This window comes from Pteropus alecto, unplaced genomic scaffold (genome assembly GCF_000325575.1).
Source record: "Pteropus alecto unplaced genomic scaffold, ASM32557v1 scaffold45, whole genome shotgun sequence".
In the NCBI taxonomy this organism is placed as follows: Eukaryota; Metazoa; Chordata; class Mammalia; order Chiroptera; family Pteropodidae; genus Pteropus; species Pteropus alecto.
Window position 1 is genome coordinate 29755511 of NW_006442491.1, and position 24132 is coordinate 29779642.

The window sequence follows — 24132 nt, forward strand, 5'->3', positions numbered from 1 at the left end:
CGAGAGCGAGAGCGAGAGCGAGGGAGCGAGTGAAACAGACAGACTCAGAAAAGCAGAGAAACAGACAGACAGACAAGAACAGAGAGGTCGCAAAGAGAGAGGAAGGAACAGTCATACATACAGACTCAGAAAAGCAGAGAAACGGACAAACAGACAAGAACAGAGAGGTCGGCAAAGAGAGAGGAAGGAACAGTCATACATACAGAGGTGGACCGATAAGCATACACGCAGAGGGGGACAGACACAGAGAGAGGGGTATACAGAGGGAGAAAGAGAAATATCTACCCAATGTGTCCATTTCACAGATTGGGGAGCAGGGCCCGGAGAGGGTTAGTGCCCTGCCCAAGGCCACACAGGAAGTTAGTGACAGAGTCAGCCCCGTGTGCAGGCCTGCTGACTCCTAGTTATTTTCATCACATGAGAAACATGCATTAAACAAGATCCTGGAAGCCACACAGGGCAGTGTCGGACATCCCGTGCAGCAGGAGGGACAGGTGCATTAGACGGAAAGGTGGCAGGTCCCCATCCCAAGGGGCTTTCTGGTCTTCAGGGTATCTGTGTAAACCACCTCCCTACCCTCCATCTCCAGGATCTCATTTCGAGTCTTGAAATTCCCCTGGGGCTCAGCCCCTGGGGATGCAGGGGTCAGACCAGAAGGTAACTCTCCTGCGTCTGACGCCCAGCTCTCTCCCCACCCCAAGGAAACCCACGCCACGCACTTGATGGGCCCCAGGTTCTGGAATTCCTCCCGAATCACAGCTCGAGCCCGATTTTCTGCATCCACTCTGATCTCAGATCTCTTCTTCCTCCAGCCCCTGAAACAGGAAATGGGGAGGTTAGGAGTGGCCATGGCAGGTGTGACTGACTTCTCCCCTGCGCCACCACCACCTGGCCAGGCCTCATTAGCTCTATGCTGGAGACTGCAATGGCCTGCTGAATAACTGTCTCTTTCTAAAATTCGTTCCCCCAGCTATAGCTTAGACGGCCTTTTAAAAATGTGAATCTGATTATATGGCTCCCAGACTTAAAATCCTTTACTCAAACAGATATATGAATTAAGAGACAAATCGATTGGTGGTCCAGAAATAGAACCAAACAGAAATGGGAATTTAGTCTGTGGTAAACTTGGTATCACAGGCTGGCGTGGAAAAAGACGGGCCATGGTTGATGGCGTTGGACATATAGATCAACAGAATAGAACCAGGAGCCCAGAAATAAACCCGCACATCTGTGGTCTACTGGTTTTTGACAAGGGTACCAAGACCTTCCGGTGGGGAAAGAACAGTCTTTCAACAAACGGTGCTGAGGCAACCGGATAGCCAGATACAAAAGAACGAACGTGGAGCGCTACCTGATCCCACATACAAAATTTAACTCAATTTTTAACAAAGTGGATCAAAGACCTAAATGTAAGAGCTAAACCTATACGATTCTTAGAAGAAAACATAGGGGTAAATTTTCATGGCCTTGGGTTAGTGAACTATTTCTTAGATGTAACACCAAAAGCTCTTATAACCAAAGATAGGTAAATTGGACTTTATCAAAATTAAGAACTTGCACATGTCGATAAATGGCGTTGGGACAACTGAATGGTCGTTTGGAACCAAAAAATTAAGTTGGATCCAAATCTCACACTGCATCCTAAGAATAAATTCCAAATAGATTTTTTAAAAAATTTAAATGTAAAAAATATAAAAATACTAGAAGAAAATATGTGATAACGTTTTTATAGCTCCTTTAATGAAAAGGTCTTTTTAACTATAGTTGAAAATTCAAAAGCCATATGAGAGATTGATAAATTCATCTACATAAAAATTTCTAAAAAATCCTATGTATAAGAAAGCACTATAAGCAAAGTATAAAACAAATCAGGAAAAATATTTACAACTCATATTGCAGAATAATCTCAGATCTTTCAATATGTAAAACGAACTAAAAATCAAGAAGACCAAGACCAACAATCCATTTAAAAAATGTACAAAGGATATAAACATGCAGTTTAACAATTCGCAGGAAAGGAAATACCAATGGTCCCCATGAATATATAAAAACTTTTCATATTGCCTCTCAATATGAAGTAGCTCGAAATTACTCTCAATAAAATAAATGCAATTTATTTTTCTCTTCGATTGGCAAAAATCCACTTTGCTTCATGGAAACAGATACTCTCATGTGTGGTGAATTGGAGAACAAATTAGTATAATTCTTATGGAGAATGACTGGACGATATCTATTAAAATAAAAATGTGTTTGTAGTAGTGTATTAATATTGATGTTGGGTGAATTAGCTGAGGTTCTGGGCATAACTGGAGGCTCACACACCACCCATAACCTTCACATCCCCTGGGAGGCGAGGTCGACACAGTCACCACGTGAGAAGAGAACATGAAATTATAAGGACAATCCTCAGATTATAGAGGAGGAGCCTGAGACTTAGGAAGGCCACTCCCTAGTGACAAGGAAGCTGGGTCCAACACAGTTTAGTCTGGCTCAAAGCTCAGGTCAAACGTGTGGGGTACCTCAGGGTCATTCCCCCATACAGGAAGGAGATCCAGAGCCATCCCACCAACAGGAACAGCAGCATGAGAGGGAAGGCGAAAATGAACCAGGAGCCAAAATTCACCACGTCGCACTGCGGGAAGAAACTGGAGAAAAGAGGGAGGTGAGAGCCCGCCGAGGTCAGCCGTGCCAATGTGTGCACGTGTGCGTGCGTGCGTACGTGTGTGCGTGTGCACGCACGTGTGTGTGTGTGTACGTAGAAAAACTAGTGGTATGTTAAATATAACAGTGAGATGAAAAGTATTTCAAAGTTTTAATTTTTTTCTATATCTTCTGAGTATTCTATAACATGTATAATCAGAATAAACTAATAAAATGTATTTGGGGAGCACACCCCAAGAATACTCAGGGCACCCATTTCCCTGTCTCCCCAGGCTTCCAGCTGGAGAATCAGAACCCCATATTACTTGACATTCCTTCTAAATCCCCTGCTCCCAGACCAGAAGGTACAAACCTGTGCAATTAAGTGTTGCATGTTATTTGCATGTGATTTGCATGCAATTTACTCAGAAATCCTTCATGTTTTATATTTTTACTTACAGCTCCAGCACTTTTTCCCTAATTTCTTTTCAAACTGGAACAAAGTTCTGCTCACGTCAGGGTGGGCAGGCAGCCTGAAAACTCTGACAGCAACTGCCATCCTACCCATTCTGTCCCCCAGCTCAGGACCTGCCTCTAAGGACCCCAGAGCCCACATCTCCTGTCCAGCCCTGGGGATGTCCTCCAGCAAGTCCTAATACCCAACACCCTGCTTTGTCCTCCCAGAAAACTGCCCCTTGGCTTGAACATCCTTCTAACCAAGGAGACTAAAAGGCCAAGCCTAGATTGTCCCCACAGCTGAAGCAGGACCCTCTTGGCTTCTGGTGTTTGAGCCACTAACCAAAAAAAAATACGAGGCACAGCCAGGCCTTGCTCAAAGAATGGAGATGGAAAGACTCCAAAGGTTTGCAGTGAACTCAGATCAACTGGGAAAATACTGATGCCTGGCTCCATCTCACACCTCCTGAACTAGAATCTCCGCAAACTGAGACTCAGGCACATTTTCTCGCCTCCCCTCAGTGACCTAAAATGCATCCATGGCTGAGAATCACCCACTTCTATCATCAAATAGAAAAAAAATCAAAGAATTTAAGAACCTGAGAATATAGTGGAGGGTTAATGTTTTCAAATAGCTCATGCAGCAGAACAGGGTGTACTTAAAATTTCTCGTGAAAATAACTTCAATTATCCGCAAGTATAGTACTGAATTTTGTACCAAATCTGCTCTCAGGAAAACCAACACCCCCTTTCCCTCCATCATCCTCATAGCTCTTCTATTCCTGGGTTGAGTACCAGGTAAAGGAGCTGGCCAGCGTTCGGAGTCATGGTGAATATCAAAGACTTTTTGCTGTTATTTGCTTGCCAAGTGCTTATATTTGCATTTATGTAGATTAAACGAATATATGATGCATCTCCACTGCCTAGGCATCTTAGAAACCCCACCTCTCAGGACCCTGGAATCTGAAAATCTTAGACTCTTGAAATACAGGAATTTTTCAAATCTTCAAACTAAGAGGTTTGGAATGATGGAATCAACAATCGTGCCGTCTGAGAATCCTTCTTATTCTCAAGCCCTGACAGATGGCCCCTAGCCTCTGTTTAGACAGTTTTAGTGATGGGGACACTTTACATCCTGGCAGAGCCCACTCCACTGCCGGCCCATGTGCATCGCTGCAAAGCTTCTCATTGGACATGACAGCCGCAGACCAACGCCTCCAGTTGGGGTTAGTTATTAAAGCAGATGCTACATCATGTTAGTCCTCTGCTCTTAGCTTTCCACTGACTCCCAATCTCACTTGAAGGAAAAGCTGGGGTCCTTTTAGTGGTTGCCTGAGTCTGGCCTCTTTCTTCTCTCGTCTCCTCCCACAATCCCCTTCACCTTCCTCACTCGCTGGTCTTTGCACCGTTCACCTTTGTGCAGGCTGTTCCCTCTCCCTGGAATGCTCTTCCCTCCTGTGTCCACAGAGATCGCTCTCTCACTTCTAGGTCTCTGCTCAAATGTCACCTTATTAGAGAGGTCAGACATCCCTGGCCGATCTATATAAAATAGCACCCACTCCTGTCACTTCTACCCCTTTATCTTGCTTTATTTTTATTTCATAGCTCATCACACTGACATATCACATATTCCTTTGCTTTTTCCTTTACTGCTTATCTCCCCACCAGAATGGAAGTCCCCCAGGGTAGAGACTTTGCTGGGTTTTGTGCTTTCCTGGGTCCCCAGAGCCTGACCAATAGAAGGCACTCAATACACACCCCCTGGGTATTGAATGAACGAGGGCGAGGGGCAGAAGGGGCAGAAACTCCAGTGCCAGGTCGGGGATACTTGCGTTTACCTTTTGAGCTGGCCAAGCAGGATGAGGTTGGGGGCAGTGCCCGTGAGGGTAGCAGTGCCTCCGATGCTGGCTGAGTAGGGGATGGAGATGAGGAAACCCTTCCAGACGTTTCTGCGATATTCCTCCTCCTTCTTGGAGCACGAAGCCTCCGCCTCCTCAGGGCAGTCTTTGCTTTAAACAAACCCGGAGAGAAGCCATTCAGAACACACTCAGAACTGCTGACCTCACAGGAAATAGCTCACACACTGCTTGAGTTGGGGGAGCTAAGTGGTCTTTCTAGAAGATAATTTGGCACGGGCATCCAGAACCTCTAAAACGTGCACCCCTTCAGCTCAGGTGTTCTACTCTCAGAATTTATCCTAAAGAAATAATTGGTCAGGTGCCTTGGGCGTGGGTACAAGACAGTTCACCGTGGTACTAAATATAAATTGAAAACGACCTAAATCTCCATCAAAATGGAATTGGCTAAACAAAGATGATTCTCTTTCTGGAGCTATTAAAAATGATGATTTAGGTGAGTATGTATTAAGTTGAAAAATGTTCATTATATAAAGTGAAAAGGTGGGTAACAGCACTAGTTTTTTAAAGAAATATTCACATATTTCCTGAATATATGAGTATTAAGAAAATCTAGAATGGCATAAGCAAAGTCATTTGGTGCCTTTCTTGGGGGTGGAATTATGGATTTTTTTTTCTCTTTTATTTTTTATTTGTATTTTCTGGGTTGTTTTTCTTATACAGTTAAAGACTTTGGGAAAGAATTAAGTTAAGAATTATTAATTTTATAATTAAAAGATGATGTTGACACGAATTTATTGAAGTGAAAAGATGTTAACTACACTTCTTTAAGTGAAATAGCAGGTTACAAAATAGCATATATAGTATTATCAAAGTTTTATTTAAAAATGCATTTATGTATATAGGGAGATATCAAGAAATAATCTAGAACAGTATCCATGTCACCGTTTTAATCTGTCCCTGGGAGTGAGGTGCTGAGCACATTTTTCTTTTCGTTTAAGAGTATAGAATGTTCCTAAGTGAATGGAATCAGAATTGCTCCTGCGTAACAAATCAATTTTTTTAAAGAATAAAAGACACCTCAAATTCCTTCTGGACTTAATTGCTACATGAGGGGCCCCTTCTCCAGTGGGTAATGGGGACTCGATCTTCAATCTGAAAAGAAAACAAGGACTATAAGCAGCTGGAGACCAAGGTCATAATCCGACTTGTCGGGGTGAGCGGCCTGATTAGGAACTGTGGCCCGCCTCGGATCTGGGAACCCAACTGGACCGAGCCTCACAGCGAGAATGAGAAAGCTGAAGTGGCCCTAGGGCTCATCTAGTGCCATCCCTTCTTTGTTCAGATGGGGGAACTGAGGCCCAGGGAGGGGAGGGGGTTTGCATTCGATGGACATGGAGCTCCAGAGAGTGGGGATCAGGTCTTTTCCAATAAATTCAGCACGAGCTCCATATAGACAGACCGTTAAAACTGATTCCCAGGCCTCATGGTAGTGAGTGGCTGGGCCAGTCACAGAGTCCATAGCTCGGTGCTGGCCTCAAAGTTCCCACATGGTGCCAGGAAGGAACACAGGCTACAAGATAAAACAATTAGATGTAAGATCACGTTTCTTCTCTGCTATCCCTCCGTCAGCTTCCATTTCACTCAAAGTCAAGGCTTCATCAACGACCTGTGAGGTCCCACCTGCTCGATCCCTCCACCACTGCTCTCTGGCCACACTGACTGTCTCTCTGACACCACTTCCTACCATCCGCTCCAGCCACACTGGCTTCCTGTCTGCTCTGGACTCTCAGGAACTCTGCACCTGCTGGTCCCCCTGCTGAGAACACTTCACAGATCGTCCATGACGCCTGACCTTCTCCAGGTATCTGCTCAGGCATGACCTTTTAGCGAGGCCTTCCCTGACCACTTGTTTTAAAACTGCCCTTTCCCACTCCCAGGACTCCAGCTCTCTTTCCTGCTTTGTTCTCCTGCATAGCACTCACCAACCATCTGACATATTATGAATTTTACCCGTGTAGTGGTTCCTTGTCACCGGGATGTAAGCGCCACAGGGCTGGGATTTTTTTTTGTCTCTTCATTGCTGTATCCCTGACAGTGCCAGGCTCATCCTAAGTTCTTATAAATATTTGTTGAATGAATGAAACAGACCTGATCCATGCCCGGCAATGCCTTGAGCAAGTCACTTTACTTCCTGCTATTTCATCACCATTAAATAGAGATCATGATGCCATTAACAACAAGTGTTACCATCAGTGAGGGTAGAGCCTAGCAGCCTATTGTGTCGACATTATCTCATTTAATCTCAAACAATCCTATAAGGTGGGTTCCAATATCTTGTCCAGTTGGTAGGTGAAACTACCTGAGGCTTAGAAAGGTTAAGTGACTTTTCTAAACGACACAGCGGGTAAGCAGCAGAGCCAGGGTCCAAAGTCAGGTCTGCATGGCTCCAAACTCCAAGATCTTAACCACGCCGTCATATACAAAGGACACCAAAGACTGAACACGCCATCGATGTGAAGTGCTCCTGACTCGCAGTGTGAAGGATTGTTATTGTCTCATAGGAAATTTTTGTCTAAGAGCCCCTTGACCTGGTCTGCACCCCTTGTACTCCTTGACTGTCATGCAGCTTGTGCTTACTCGCTCTTCTGGCCCCTCACCAGAACTCTAGAGTTACAAAGTCCTCCTCTGCCCTGGCCACATTTGTATTTTTTAAGGGGTCTGTGGAGGTCCATGCCTAAGCCCAAGAGATGAGTGGTGAAAACTTGGGCAATTAGGTCATTTGGAGAAAAATTCAGAAATGGGAGGGGGTTGCTTGCAGCACTGAATTCTTGTTCATCATTTCCTTGCATCGAGCTCTGGCTCCTCTATGATTTTCACCAGGAACTCACTCTCCTGTGCTGGCAAGAAATTGTATCTCCATGGGCACAGTGTGCAGGCTTTTTGTCGGCACAGCAGCTAGGAGAAAAGAGCATAATGTCTTTAGTGTCATGTGAACAAAACAGGAGCATGCCCATTCTTTTGTAGTCAGTCAAGAGTGCTTCCTCAGGCTGCACTCTTTGCCAAGGATTCCATACTAATCACTGAGTCAAATGAATGAATGAATGAATGAATGAATGAGGCATTTGACATTACATTTTCTGGTCCCACTCACCCCTGTTTGGAGATGACACCCACACCTGTAAGCAGAGAGTTAGCTGCAAGACTGTCCGACAACCCATAACTCAAGCCTAGGTTTACCTGAACAGCCATTGCTAAAGGGATGTTTGGGAAAGGCTAGCTATAAATGGTAACAGACCAGCAAGGGGATGGGTGACCCCAATCTTCCATTCATTCATTTATTCATTCGTTCATTCAAAAAGGATTTATTGAGCACCTACGATGTGCTATTGATTAAGAGCTTGGGGTACACAGTGAACAGTATAAAACAAGGTCCCTGTTCCCATGAAGTTTATATTCCAGAAGAGGAGACAGACAATAAACACAGAAAGAAAATTTCAGGTAGTGAAGAAAGTGATGGAGGGAATAAACTGGGCCATGTGATGGAAAACAATTGCAGAGTGGGGATGCGGAGCAGGTGGCCTACTGTGATCAGGTCAACAGAGGGACACCATAAGCTGATGGCATTTGATCTGAGATTTCACGGATAAAAAGGAGCCAGTCACATGAAGAGACATGATGAGAACTATGCGGGCAACAGGAACAGCAAGTGCAAAGGCCCTGGGGTAAGAAGCTTGGCAGAGTTGAGGAACAACGAGAAGGCCAGTGTGCTGGGAATGTAGTGAGTAGGGAAGGCCTAGAGGAGATGGGAAGTGGGAGTTGGGTAGATCAAGGTCAACAGAAATCAGAAGTCAAATCAAGGATGGCAAACTCTGCAGGATTTAGTGCCCAAGATGGATAGCATGTGATTGACATTTTGCAAACATCCTTGAGCCTGGTAGGGGAGAATGGACTACAGGGGGTGCCAAAAATGGAAGCTGGGAGACAAGTTCAGAATCTATTGCATTTTCCAGGTAAGATGATGATGACTGCTCTAGGCTAGCGGTGTTAGAGATGCTGAGAGTGAATAAGTTCCAGTTCTGTGTTTCAGTTCTTAGATGAGATCTTATTGCAACTTGGAGCCCAGGGCCAGAACTCAGTCATGTGAACCCTAGCCAATCGATCCCTCAGTAAGGTCACCGAGGGACAAGACACGAAAACCCATGTCCTTGTGGAGCTTACCTTCTGGTAGGAGGACAGGCCATAAACAAATAAGTCTCTATATCCATGAGTGTCATGGAGAAAAATAAAGCAGGGAAGGGGACAGATATTCTGGGATGGGATACCTTTTTTTAAAGGATGGTCAGGAAAAGTCTGACTGAGAAAGTAACACTGAACAGAAATCTGAAGAAGGTGAAGGGGCAATAAAGAGCAGGTGCAAAGGCCCTGAGGTGAGAGTGTGTCTGGTGTGTCCAGAAGCAGAAGGGAGACCAGTGGGTCTGGAGGGGCCTGAGGGAGTGGGAGAGGAGCAGGAGGTGAGGTGAGAGAAGTGGCAAGGGGTGGGGGTGGCAGAAAGTGCACCGGCTCAGATGGGGGTTTGGGGGCTCACAGCAAAAACTTTGGCTTCTGAGTCAGATGGGAGCAGAGGCAGGGCCGTGTTTGAGCAGAGGAATGAGGACAGGACCTGACTTTGTTTTTGGACTTGATAGGTCAGTCTCCCTAGGAGCCTTTGATAGTGGTTTGGAGATAAGAAAAATTGAAGAGATTATAAATTCCTGCAGCTGAAATCATCACCAAGGGCAAAAGAATCCATTCCTGGGCATTGGGCATTTGACTGGTAACTGAACACATGGGTTCTTGGTTCAGATCATAGCTCCATCACGTACTATGCGACCTTCGATCAGTGGTTTCAAACCGAGGCCAGTTCTACCTCCAAGGAACATTGAGCAATGTGTGGAGACATTTTTGGTTGTCACAACTGGTGTGGGGGTGTGGGGGTGTAATACTGGCATCCAGTGGGCAGAGGCCAGGGATGCTGCCAAACATCTTACAGTGCACAGAACAGCCCCCACAACAGAGAAGTATCCCAACCCAAATATCCATGGCGCTGAAGTTGAGAAACCCTGGTTTGGATAAATCTCTTAATCTCTGCATACCTCAGTTCTTTAATTCATAAAACGGAAGTAATAATTCTCTTAAGGTTGTCAAGAGGATTAAGGAGTTGACTCATTTGCTATAGACTTGTTTTGCATTTCCCCAAAATTCATATGTTGAAACCTAATCCCCAATGTGATGGTGTTAGGAGGTGGGGCCTTTGGAGGTGATGAGGTCACGAGGGTGGAGCCCTCATGAACGGGATCAGTGCCCTTATAAAAGAGAGCACGCCCAGCCCTCTTGCCCTTCCCACCGTGTGAGGACACTGTGAGAAGACGGCCATCTATGACCCAGGAAGTGGGCTCTCACCAGACACCAGTTCTGCTGGCACCTTGATCTTGGACTTCCCTGCCTCCAGAACTGTGTGAAATGAATACCTAGTCTATGGTATTTTTGTTCCAGTGAACTGAGTATACTAAAACACCATTTAAGGCAGGGACTGGCAAATTTCTTCTGTAAAAGGCTGGATAGTAAATATTTTAGGTTTTAGAAGCCATATGGTCTCTGCCATTAACTGCTGGACTCTGCCACGATACCTTGAAAGCAGCCATAGACAATGCATAAATGAATTAGCGTGGCTAACCCTTTATTTTTGAACACTGAAATTTGAATTTCATATAATTTTCACAAGTCACAAAACATTTGTCTTCTTTTGGTTTATTTCAACCTTTAAAAAAGATGTATAAGCTATTTTCAACTCACAAGCTGCACAAAAAAATAAATAAATAAAACAGGAGGTAGGCTAGATTTGGTGGGCTGAAGTTTGCCAGCCCATGGTTTAAAGAATTTCACAGGAATCTGAGTGCTAGCAAGGATTTAGTTTAATGTGGGCTACTCTTTTTTTTTTTTTTTTTTTAGTTTTTATAAGAGTTTATTTGAGGCAAACTGACGACATAAGCTGGGGTGCAAGATCTCAAATGCTCTCAGTTTAATGGGGGTTACTCTTCAAAAAGAATAAAAAAGTGGCCCCTGACATCTGCAAGTGGTCTGACCCATCACCCCATGTTGTTCTCTCATTGGACCTACATCATCTTACACATCACTGACCTCAAAGTCACTCTGAACTGAGACTGACAAAATGAGCCAAAGCAAGGATGCTTCATAAACCTGTCTAGCACAAAGCCACTTGCCACCGGCAAGTAAGAGGGACAAGCCTCCCCAACTCTTGCTAAGTGAATGGTTGCTACTTCGTCACCCAATCACTGAATTGTCCCCGATTTCTGACAGCACTCCATCCAGAGAAATCCCTGTTTCCTCAGACAGCCCCCTCCATGTGACCCAACCAAAGCCGAAGTCCCATGAGAGGTCCTTTCTGAAGCCCTCTCTCTTGCTGACATGATTGAGCTCGCCCTCCAGCATGCGCTCTCTCTCACTGTGGCAACAGAAGTAAACTCAACCTGTTCAACTACCGACGTGTTCTGGGATCTTCGACCATGTGGGCTGGGAGGAAGGGTCTAGACTCCAGTTTCTGTTCTTTCCCTGTCTCACCCAGGGGTTTGGGGAAGTCCCTTCCCCTCTCTGCTCTGGGCTGGCTATGCCTTTCCTGTTGGTTCCATGGGGGAGGAGGATTCCTTGGTGGCTGACTGTGTCATTTTTCCTGTGCCTGAGGCTGGCCCTGCTGACCACCAGCCAAGGTCTGAAGGCTAAATGCAGATCGTTCACCCTGGGCCATGAGGACAAGGGCCTCGGGGCTCCTGTGATGCGAATACAGGTCTACAAGCAATGCACGCAGCCAGAGGCCAAGGCACTGAAGCAGGAAGCGAAAGTCTGTTAATGAAACACTGATGCCAGGGGGCAAAATTGCTCCCCAGGGCACGGCCAGACAGAAAGAACTCTGACCCAGTGACCCTCACCCCAACCCCCACCCATCTGTAGCTCACTCTGTACCCTTCCTCGGCAGCCCTGGGTAAACGGTAGAATTTTCTGGAAGTGCCCAGGCCCCACCCTAGAGGTTCTGGTTTCGTGGATCTGGAGTGAGGCTGGGGCCCCAGTATTTTTGAAAAGCTCTGCGGGGTGACTCTTTTGGGCAGCCAGGGTAGAGAACAACTCGCCTGAAGTTACAGGGGGTAAACTGAAGTTTCCAGTGACTGCCCACACCCTCACAGGGGCATGTGCTCACCAGTTGGCCTCTGTCCCCACCTGACTGGCCCCTGTTACTCATCCATGAATCCTGGTTGCTGTCAGCATCTGAGCTGGGGAGCCTCAACATAAGACTGTATGTGCTGTACACAAGGCTGGTTAGAAGCTTGGGGCTTATGTAAGGTCTTATTCAAATAATACCAATCCCTGAGTTTGTATCAAGTCAGGGAATGAGAACTTTCCCACTTGTAATCTTACAGAATCTTTGGAACAACCTGGAAGAGCTAGGGAGGGGTTACTACCTTCTTCTTCACACCTGTGACTCAAAGGATTAGTGGCAGAGCCGGGCTTGGGCCAGGACTATTGGTTCTGCTCCCCTTGAATCTCCCTCCTCCAAAGGCGCTCACCTGGCCCTTGGTAGGTCTGACCTGGAACTGCTAAATCCAATCTAAACTTGACAGTGGGCACACGGAAGGCCCTCAGGAAAGAATTCTTGCATCTAATTAGGTAAAGAGCCCTCCAGGGAAAGCCAAAGGCCCCGCGTTAGGCAGGTTTACAACCATTCATTCATTTAGCACTCCCAACAACGTAGGCGGTCAATATTAATATCCCCATTTTACATATGAGGAAACCGAGGCTCAGATTAAGTAACTGGTCTAGTCGTTGATTTATTCATTAATTCCACACATTTATTGAACACCGACTATGTGCCAAACAGTGTTCTAGAGGAACAAGACTCTGCCAGTCCAGGCCGTCCACAGCGATGAGAGTGACATGACCCCTCCTGCAGCTTGGAGCCCATAGGGAGCCAGATAATGGACAAATAAACCCCTCTCAAACAGGGGGCAGAGGAAACATCAACAGGCATCACAGTGTAGGTCTCGTTGCCGGCTCCTCCCAGTTCCTGGAAATCTTATAGTTTTTAAACTGCCACACAGTAACCCCTTCCTATGTGCCTAGCTCTCATTTCTCATGTAAGCTTTGTGACAATATTTTATAGATGAGAAAAGAGCCTTGAAAGGAGGCCCTGCTCCTGGCCTTATGAATGAGGAGTATAGGAGGAGGCGCTGCTTAACCCAGTCTAAAAGACCGCGTTCTGAATGATGGCCTCTTGGGCATTCCTCAAGGAAAGACATGGGTGGCAATCTAGCCTCTTTTGAGCAGAGAAAAGGAGGGAAAACAATGGCAGCATTTAGATTCAAAAGCCAGGTGGGCCCCTTACTGGCTGAGGGACGTTGGAGAAACACTTCACCCCACTGAGCATCGGTTTCCTCCTCTACAAGACAGGCCACCCCTGCAGGACTGCAGCAGAGGAACTAATGAGAACGTGCATGTAGAAGGACGCTGGAGAAGCCACCACCCATATGGCCTCTCGGTCCCCCAGGCAGTTCAAGGAAGCAGAACTGGGTAAAGGAACTGAACAGAAGCAACAGGCTGACCTCCAAGGCTGAGGACCCCCAGGGTCTTGTCCAGTGTGCCCCGCCCTGCCCCAGACTCTGTCTCTCTCTGGCATGGTGCTCTTAAGTACAGGGTCTGGATTCGGGCAGAACTCAGCAACTAACTCATCATGTTACTTTGGCCAAATCATTTTGCCTCTGAGCTTCAGTCCCTTCCTCTGGAAAATGTGGATCATCTACCCCATAGCACTACTGGGAAGATTGAACAAGCTAGTAAGTATGAAAAATTTAGCATAGAGTTTGGCATAGAGTTTGGTGGGTCTTCGGAAAATGAACGTGCTCATTATCGTTGCTGTCGTTGCTATGCTGTCCCTTACAGTCTTAAAGCTCCCAGGAGCCTCCTCGCCCCAGTCCTGGTCCACTCACAGAGTCTCCACACCTGCAACCCCTGACCTCAACTCCTGCCACCAGGACAGAGCACAGAAACTGGGTGAACGGGAACATCACTCTGCACTGGAATTAGCCTTGCACTGGAATTTTAGGGCTCGGGGTTAACCATTAACCAATCCCAGCTCTCTAATCCCACTGGCCCCAAAAGCAGGTGTCTGTCCCAGCCTCCCAGGGTCTCCTACCTCCTGATACCCTGCAGTATAAGAGAAAAGACTCTGAATTTCTCCTGGTGCCCAACATTGCATGTGACCTTGGGCAAGTCCCCTTCCCCTCCTGGGTCTCAGACTTTTCGTCTTTATAATGAAGGACTTGCTTTCAAACATCTTTATTTCTTTTTCTCTTTCTTTTTCTCTTTCTTTCTTTCTTTCTTTCTTTCTTTCTTTCTTTCTTTCTTTCTTTCTTTCTTTCTTTCTTTCTTTCTTTCTTTCTTTCTTTCTTTCTTTCTTTCTCAATGTTGCCACATCTTTTCTTTCTTTCTTCTTTTCTTTCTTTCTTTCTTTTCCTTCCTTCCTTCCTTCCTTCCTTCTTTCCTTCCTTCCTTCCTTCCTTCCTTCCTTCCTTCCTTGCTTCTTTCCTTCCTTCCTGCCTTCCTTTCTTTGCCATTAGACTCTTTGGCAAAAATCTTGTGTTGCAGGCAGAATAATAAAGCTTAAGAGCTCTGAAGTCAGCCAGCTCAGATTCAAAATACCAGGGCAGCTGTTTTGAAACTCGGTAACCTTGGGGCTACTTTTTCCTCTTTTATTTATTTCTTCCTCAATTTCTATTCCTCTGAATGAGGTCAATGCTAGCTCCACCTCACTCAGAAGTAAGACCCTAAGAAGAGAAGAGTCCTTGCAGAGAGTAAATGCTCAATAAACATCTTTGATTGTTATTTGGAAGCTCAGTGTATAAAACAGATAAAGTGGGGGCCGTTGGAGTTGAAATGGGAGAAGGAGCTTGCTGCCATCTCAAGGTGTCAACAAGGCAGTTCTCTTGGGCCCCAAGACTAAGGGGAAACAGATTGAAAACTGCTGAAGTCAGTACTACAGAGCAGAGATCTGCAAACTGTAGCTTTTGGGCTGAATCCTGCCCAATGCCTGCCAGCTAAGAATGATTCTAACATTTTTAAATGGCTGGAAAAAGTCAGTAGAAGAATAATATTTCGTGATGTAAAAATTGTATACAATTTTAATTTCAGCACCCATAAATAAAATTTCCTTGGAACACAGCCACACCCACTTATTTACATATCGTCTATGGGCACGTTCTCTCCGCAAAGGCAGAATTGATTGGTCGTGACAGAGTGGCTAGCAAAGCCTAAAATAACTATCTGGTCATTTATATTAAATGTTTGCTGACCCCTGCTCTCGAGTATCTCTTCCCTTCTACGTGGAAGTCTTTTTTTTTTTTATTCAAAAAATAAAATTTAATGATTAAACTTATTTAAAAGCCTTAATGCAATCATTATAGTAATACGCATGGAAGTCTTTAACCTTGTCTCCATCCTGACTCTGCTACTTTACCAACAATGTGATTGATTCTGGACATCTCACGTCTCTGAACCTCATCTGTAAAGTACTTATAACCATTTCTAGACTTCAGGGCTGCTGGAGAAATAAAAGAAGACCTCTTATTGCATGATGGGGAAATACCCATAGCATAGTAAATCAGATTTATGTCGACGGTATATGGATCGATATTTTGATTTTTAACAGATACGTATTTATTTTAATTTATATTTGAAAAAATATAACCAGCACACAAAACCCGTGGTTTCATGGCTAATGTTTGTTGTGTTGGGAGAGGGGGGTAAATGATTCAAAGCTGATGGGGGAGACCCGCCATTCATCTTTCAACATTCAGCTTCCATCTTTGGGTCCAGGTAGCATCTCTCACCCCTACTTTCATAGTCACATTCCCCTTGGCTAAACTTAGTCACATGACCAGATTTAATTTCAAAGGAAGCTGGAAAATTCAGCCTTTTCTCTGTCTAGCCATGTGCCCATGCAGGGGTTCTATTACTAAAAAAAAACAAAAGAAGAATCAATACTGGGGGTAAACTAGCGATCTCTGCCCATACGTCCCAATTTAAAGCTTCCTTTTAAAATATATTTATGTAAATAAAAAGGAAGATGTTTTAAAGCAGACAGGATGTGGCAGCCATTTTGCAGCCATGAGGGAAAGATCAAGGGACAAACAGAGGTGCCAATGAACACTCCTGACATCTTTGTGCCTCTGAACCAATCCTGGAACTGCCTTTCTCTGACTTCTTGATATTTGAAGGAAATGAACCCTTATTCTTTAAGCCACTTGCAGACTGGCATTCTTTTACCTGCAGCCAAAAGAATTCTCACTGATGCAGTTGGTGTCATGGATAAGAGAGTGGGCTCTGGACACAGACTGCCTGGGTGCAAAGTTGGGCTCAGCCATTCGCCTGCTGTATGACTTCGGGAAGTCACTTGGTTAGTCATATAAAAAACATGGTAGCTACTTTTGGTTTATTTCGCACACGATTTCAGAGGTTTGAATGAATCAGATCCCTCACTTCATCACACAGTCTCATATTTGTCGCACAAATCTCTTGTTTTATTTATTTATTCATTTATTTAGTCCCTTTTTTCTCCACTTCTCAGTCCCCTCCTTTCCAGAGCAACCACTCTGATGTGTTTAATGTGTAGCTTTTCATTTGCTTATGTTCTTGCAAAATATTTTGTCATTCGTATGTATTTTTAATTTACATAATAGCATAACGGTATTGCATTCTTTATCTCATTCTGGCTTTTCCCCCAATCACAACTATGTTTTATGAGATCCATTTCTATAAATATACATTCCTCTCATTCTTTGCTCCTGAAAGCAGGATAGTGCTCAATGGTGTGCACCCACCACACCTTACCTTCCCTTTTACTAGCGATGGCATTCATGTGGCTTCCAATTTGCCACACCACAGAGAATGTTGCAGTGAACGGTGTCACACGTGGCCCCTCATGGACCTATGTGAGAATCCCTTGAGTATTTGCATTCAGGAGCAAAACTGCTAGGTTACAGGGTAGATGCATATTTAATCGGATTAAATATTTGCAGAATGCTCTTAAGAAAAGCTGACCCAGTCCCCCCTCTCTCTAGCAGTGCACAGAGTTACAGTGGCCCCATTCTTGCCGATATTTTGCATTATCCAGCTTTCTTATTTCTGCCGGTCTCGCCGAAGTAAATCTCACTGTTGTTTCCATTTGCATTTTTCTGGGTACTAGTGAATTTGAGCATCTCTTCAAGTGCTTTAAAACAAGAGTGAATTATAGTATCTACTTCATAAGGTTTGTTTTGTGAGGTTAAGGAGATAATGTATGTAAAGTGTTTAACTCATTGTTTAGTACATAGGAAATGCCCAATAAATGCAAATATGCTTTTTAACTACCATGGTTTGACTTGGTTAATTCTCAGTCATTATTATTATTAAAATAATACACAGTAGGTGCTCAATAAGTGCATTCCTTGGCCTTCCCCGACACCCTGTGAACAGCCCCACTGCCACCCTTCCGCCTTGGTGGGGTTGGTCCTCAGTCCCTTTCCACAACCTCACCTGTATTCTCCTCACTTTCCCAGCTGAGGTCCTTCTGAGGCTCCTTCTGGCCAAAGAGACTCTTCAGGATGGCGCTGGCGATGGGCAGCATCATGGCGGTGGAGGCAGTGTTGCTCAGCCACATGGACAGGAAGGAGGTGGTTACCATCATCCCCAGGATGAGCCTGGGAACAGAGGACGTTCGAGGCAGATCCAGAACTGGAGTCCAGGAGGTCCTCTGGTCTGAATCTGCCAATCCTAGGACTCCAGCGCACTCATTTTACAGATAGAAAGTTAAGGTCTGGAGAGAACAAGTCAGTGACCAAGCAGGGACCAAATCCAGTCACCAGCCTTTAGATCTAAGGAAACTGGCTCAATGTATGTAAGTGAACTCACCACAGGTACACAAGGCAAAATAGTTTCAAAGATGCCCCAATTCCCCAATTTTTTTCTCCTTTGTCTGCAAATCCTTGATGGCTCCCATTGCAGAATAAAGTTTCCTTGTTTCGGCGCCAAGACTCTCTACCATTTTACCCCAAACGGCCTATCCCAGCCTTCTCTCCCACTCCCACTCCTCCTCCTACTCCTACCAGGCACCCCTGTTCAGGCTTCCCCAGACTGCCCACCAGCACCCAAACACACCCTGCTCTCCTGCCTGCCTTCCATTGCTTGGTCCCTCCCACCAACAGGAATCTAAATTTCATGATTTTTTTTTCCTTTACACTTAACTCTTAATCTACCTGTAATTTATTTAGATGTATGGTATGAAGTCAGCTCTAACTAGACCTTTTCTCAAAGAATAAACTAATTATTTCAATCCTCACCATTTATTGAATAAATCTTTCCCTTCCCCACTGATTGAGATTTCTTCTAGATTACTTATTCTGTGTTTTCGAATCTATTTCTGAACTAGTGTCCTGTTGATTTCATTGTAAGAACTTTAAAATATGTTTGCTAGCAGACCCACCCATTCTTCAAAGTCAAATGTAAGCTCCTCCATGAAAATGTCACCCCTTACCTCTCATGTGGGCTCTTATGGCATGTGTGTCCCTTGTGTATCAAATTCTGCTTTGTGTTGGGATCAGTTCTATAGATGGAATCTCTCCCAGGACTGACAGATCCTCCAGGAGGAAACACAGCTCCAGAGCCTAGTAGAGTGCTTGGCCCAGAGCAGATGCTAGAAACCTATGAGTTATCCAGAACCTTCTTCTCCCTCACCTCTACCCCAACACCCATCAAGAAAAGAGCTCTCAAATCTATCCATTCTGTCCATCTCCACGGCCACCACCCTAGTCCAAATTGTCACCATCTCTTGTCAGGACACCCAGAACAGTCTCCTAACTGGGCTGCACCCCTCATCTGCTCTCCGCATGGCAGCCAAGAGGAATTTGAAAAAAAACGCAAATCTGGTCATGTTACTCCCGAGCTTAGAATTCTTTAAAGCAGAGATTCATAACTAGGGGGCTATGGATATAATTCAGGATGGAAAGGAGGGAGGAAAATACATTTTCATTTTACTAACATCTAATAGGAATTAACTATTTCCTTCAGCAATAAACATAGGCTACAGAGTACAGCAGTATTAGAAGTGCCTGGGACGTGGTCACCAATTAAGATCACAGATATTATTCTATTATAGAATTATTCTATTGCAGAAATCTTGGAATATCATTGACACTCAAAACTGCCTCAGAACTACAGTTGCTATTAAGCCAGTCCCTTAGATCTTATTATTTACTAGAAAGGAGTATATATGGTACCATACCACAAATTTGTGTGTTTTTAAAAAATTATTTGGATAATTACATTTTTTTTTGTAATTGTAGTGATTATTGTTTTAAATCCCATGTGTTGTGCTTTATGCATTTAAAAACATTATTCTGGGAAGGAATCCTTAAGATATACCAAATTGCATACATAAATAAATAGATAGATAGATGATAGATAGATAGATAGATAGATAGATAGATAGATAGATAGATAGATAAATAAGCAAGCAACATTAACTCTATTTAAAAGGCTATTTAATCCTCTTAGAATAAAAGTTCAAATTCTAACCAGCAGCCTGAGGCCCTGCAGGAATGGACCCTGCCTCCTGTCTCTCCAAAGCCATCCTTCTACCCACTCCCCACCCGCCCTGTCACCTTGGCTGATAATGGCCAGAATTTACTGTGCAGGCCTAGGCTATTATTATAGTTATTTTACAGAGAGAGGTTAAGTCATTTCCCATATTAGAAAAGGTGAAATTCAGCCCTGAGAAGTCTGAGTCATACTGCTAATACGGCCCATTTTAAAACTAATGAACACAAATCCCTGGGGGCGGGGCCTGGGGACGAGCTTTTCAATGGGTTTCCTAAGTGATTCTTATGTGCTTCTGAGACTACTCCCTTCCAAGAGCCTAGCACTGTGTCTGGCACACAGAGGGGCCCATTAAATATCTGAGGAACGAATAAGTCCGTGGAAGGTAGGACAAGGTGAGTTCGCTGGCTTGGGAGAACCAGGGAGAGTGAATTTGGGCTCCAGGAGATGTGGTCCCTCTGCCTCCCCACCTTTGGGCTGGACCCGTTACCTGGCCTTACCAGGCCGGCTGGACCCCAACGAGCATCAGGACCTTGAGGGCGATCCTCCGGTGCAGGTTCCACTCCTCGATGGCGCTGGCCATGATCAGACCACTGAGGAAGAGGAAGTTGGTGTCCAGGAAGTACTGGGGGCAGACTATGCTGGATGGCAGGATACCCAAGAAGGGGAAGAGGATGATGGGCAGCAGGGCCGTCACCGAGAGGGGCAGGGTCTCTGTGCACCAGTACACCGCCATGAGCAGGATGACAAACAGGCAGCGGCCTTCCTGCAGGGGGGAAATGCAGGCTCAGGAGGGTCAACAGAGTTCGGGGTGGCAGAGAGAGAAGAGGTCCCGGAGCAAGGCCCATCAAGGCACACTCCTCAGGGAGACAGTGAAGAGGTAAATGCCCAAGGCTTTGATCTCAAGCCAGTGGCATCACCGATCTGAGCCTCATTTTGCACAACTAGAAAATGGAAAAGCTATGTCTGTCCATTTCATAGGACTGTTTGAGGATGAAATACCCCACTGTCTTAGTAGTAGACCCTGAGATAAGCATTAGAGTGAAAATAGTTTACTAAATAGGGGATCCCAGAAAGTTCTGGAAGGGTAGTAAAAAAGTGAAGCAGAGAAGGAAGCTAATACAGAGTGTGTTCAGGAAGTTACACTGTGGGCAACTGGGGCTCGATCCTCATGGGGACCCTGGGAGACAGTGTAGATCGTGCATGCCTCAGAGTTGTCCCCCTGAGAGGCAAGGAAGTTGAGCTATTGACATGCCAACTCCTGGCCATCACGGGTTGAGGGCTGCTCCTGGGAGCATTGTTCCCCCAGCATTTTCAGCCTGCCCCATGCAGCCAGCAAACACACTCAGGCTGAGCGTCTTGGGCACAGTAAGAAGTTATTGGCATGTGCAGAATGGTGAGTACCAATGGGGATGTGGAAGGAGCACCAGAAGTGACTGCCACATCTATACCCGGCGTGTGGCAGGATGCCAACACACAGTGCGCACTCCATAAGTAGTAATAATAACAAGTACTTTATCATGCACTGGTGGTGGGAATATAAAATGGTACAGCAGCTAAGGAAAACAGTGTGGTGATTCCTCAAAAACTTAAATAGAATTACCATGTGACCCGACACTTTCACTTCTGGGTATTACCCCAAATAATTGAAAGCAGGGATCTGAAAGAGTATTTGTACACCCATGCTCATAGCATTATTCAAAAATAGCTAAAATGTGGAAGCAATCCAAGTATCCATCAATAGATGAATGAATGAGCAAAATGTGGTATAACACACAATTGAATATTATTCAGCCTTATAAAGGAAGGAAGTTCTGACACATGCTACAACATGGAAGAACCTTGAAGATATTATGCTAAGTGAAATAAGCGAGTCATAAAAAGATGAATACGATACAATTCCATGAGGTACCTGGAGCAGTCAAACGCATAGAGACAGAACGTGGAAGGGTGACTGCCGGAACTGGGGAGGGAGCAATGGGGAGCCGTTGTTTAGTGGGTGCAGAGTTTTAGTTTTACAGGATAAAAGAGTTCTGGAGACAGATGGTGGTAATGGCTGCACAGCACTGTGAATGTCTTTAATACCACTGAACTGTACACTTAAAAATAACTAAGATGGTAAATTTTATGTTCTATGTATTTTACCATAATAAAAATAATTGGAGGAAAAAACTAGTTTATCCATTATGACAGAAAACTTATGATAAACTCTTGTGGAGGAAAAAAAAGAAAATACACACCCAGAGTTAATACAATCAATTGTCCTTCAGAATAGCAAAAACTAAATAAATAAATGATTGTTGGGGGTGAGGAAGAACAATTGTAAAAGAAATGAGCACAACTTAAAACCACTGTTGCAGCATCAAGTTACTGGACATACACTTTAAAGATCGAAAGCAAAAACAATAATACAGAATCAAATCTAATAACCCAAAATTCCCTGAGTTTCGATTTATTATCTTTTCAGTTCCTAAACCAGGCAGAGGTAAGTGCCTGAGTTTTTGACCCCTACATTTCAGGGGTGAGATACCTTAGATAATCACAGATCTATAAGTATTTATAACTTTCAGCACTTGGTGCAAGCAAAACTGTATATTGAATCACAGTGTATAAAACAAGACAACCATGAATATAAAAATTTAGTTAAAAGAGAGTTTTCCTGGGAAAAGTGGGGTGGGGATCTAACCACTGGGCCCCTCTGTTCCTAAGACCTCCCTGACTCAGGAAGTCAGTGGCAGACAGTCAGACCATCGCGTAGTGCTTCCCTGGCTTTACAGATGTGGAAACTGAGGCCAGAGAGGGGAAAGGTTAGACAGCAGATAGGCGTCAGAGATGTTTACAGAGCTCCGAACTGGGACTCCCCAGGAAGCTGACACCTTACACCAAGTCCTTATGAGAAAAGCCCTCTTAGCCTCAGTGGAGCCAAAGGGCATCGCCCCAGTATCCCACAGAGGCGCACGGAGGAGCAGGCCTGTCTCAGGTACTCCCAGTACATCAAACAAAGATGGCAGAGGGCACCAGCACAAGAAAGAGCATGCTGTTTACAGAAGTTCTGGGAATCCCCATATTCTGCCAGCAGATCTTCAGGGGAGAGACCACCTGGGGAGCCAATATATACAACATTCAGACAACAGAAAAACAAATTTGGCCAATTCAGTCTTCTTAGGGCTGGGACCCTGTGAGTCTGCAAAGGAAACTGATTATCAGCTGGAGACGGTTAGTTTCCACAACTCAGAAAGGTGAGGTGGCTTTCCTGGAGATGTGCAGCTTCTAAGAGATGGGCCAGGTTTTAAGCAGAAGCAGCCCGAATCTTGGCTATTTCTAGGCATGATGCCCCCGTCTCCATCCCCTTACTCCTATTTATTTTTCTTTATTTAACAAGTCATCACTGATATTAGTCAGTGTTCTCTAGAGAACAGGACCAATAGGATATATACATAGATATGCAGAAGAGGAGACTGATCATAGGATTGGCTCACACAGTTACAGAGGCCAAGAAGTCCCATGATCCGCCATCTGCAAGCTAGAGAACCAAGAAAGCTGGTGGTGTAATTCAGTCTCAATCTGAAGGCCTGAGAATCCGGAGCTGATGGTGTGAGCCCTGAGCCGAGTCTGAAGGACCGAGAACCTGGAGTACCAGCGGATGTCCAAAGGCAGGAGAAGATGGATGCCTCAGATCATGCAGAGAGGAATTTGCCCTTCCTCTGCCTTTTTGTTCCGTTCAAGCTCTTAGCCGATTGGAGAGGGTGGATCTTCTCTACTCTGTCTACTGATTCAAACAACTTCTTATGGAAACCCTATCACAGACATACCCAGAAATATTGTTCCACCAGCTCTCTGGGCATCCCTTAGCCAGTCAAGTCGACACATAAAATGAACCATCATACCCCCTAAAGGCAGGTTTTATAGCTTATTGGTTTCCTCCTCCACTAGAATGTAAGCTCTAGCAGGGCAGGGATTGTATTTTCATTGTTCACGTGAAATTCAAAGCGAACTGATCACTGTGTATTTTATCTGGTGACCCTAGCTGGGCCAATAGTCCAAAGATATGAGAAGGAAAAGCCCAAGAGTTTCTTGAGGAACAGATGTGGGTCATAAGGAGAGATGTTCCACCCAGGGCCACTTTAAATGCTGCATAAGAGATCTGCTTCTGTATAGATCCCAAAAAAATCTCACTTGTGGCAGACCAATGGGAAACCTACTGGAGGGAAGCAGACTATCAGAGAAAAATGTCCCCCTAGGGAAGTGTTCCAGAGGGGTGACCGTCTAATTCCCCACCTGCTACGAGTGAGACTGGGTCAGAGAATGGGCCGGGCCCCCCAAGGATGAAGACAGCTGAGCAGAGTAGCAGTCAAGCTCTCCCCTACTCCCTGGTCTCTTCTTGCCCCCCCACCCCCATTCTCTCACAGTGGATGCCAGAAACCTCATTAGAATGTTGATGTTTCCTCTAGAAAAAGACGAAGAAGAGAAAACCAAAGGGAGAGGGGAGGAGAGAAAGATATGA

General features: G+C 44.9%; 1 protein-coding gene across 3 annotated transcripts in view; it reads right to left on the minus strand.

Moving 5' to 3' along the window:
- SLC13A3 (solute carrier family 13 member 3) overlaps positions 1-20391 on the minus strand; it is a 40746-nt gene extending 20355 nt beyond the window's left edge. For 2 of the 3 annotated variants that reach the window (XM_025040053.1, XM_025040052.1), the window contains exons 1-6: positions 20129-20379; positions 17571-17734; positions 7844-7910; positions 4935-5105; positions 2520-2645; positions 720-815 (exon numbers count right to left, since the gene is read on the minus strand). In XM_025040053.1, coding sequence (XP_024895821.1) covers positions 720-815; positions 2520-2645; positions 4935-5105; positions 7844-7910; positions 17571-17734; positions 20129-20364 — 860 coding nt within the window. In that variant the 5' untranslated portion in view covers positions 20365-20379. Of the gene's footprint in view, positions 1-719; positions 816-2519; positions 2646-4934; positions 5106-7843; positions 7911-17570; positions 17735-20128 lie in introns of all 3 variants that reach the window. The other variant, XM_025040054.1, reaches the window with a different exon arrangement.
- Between the last annotated feature and the right edge of the window lie 3741 nt (positions 20392-24132).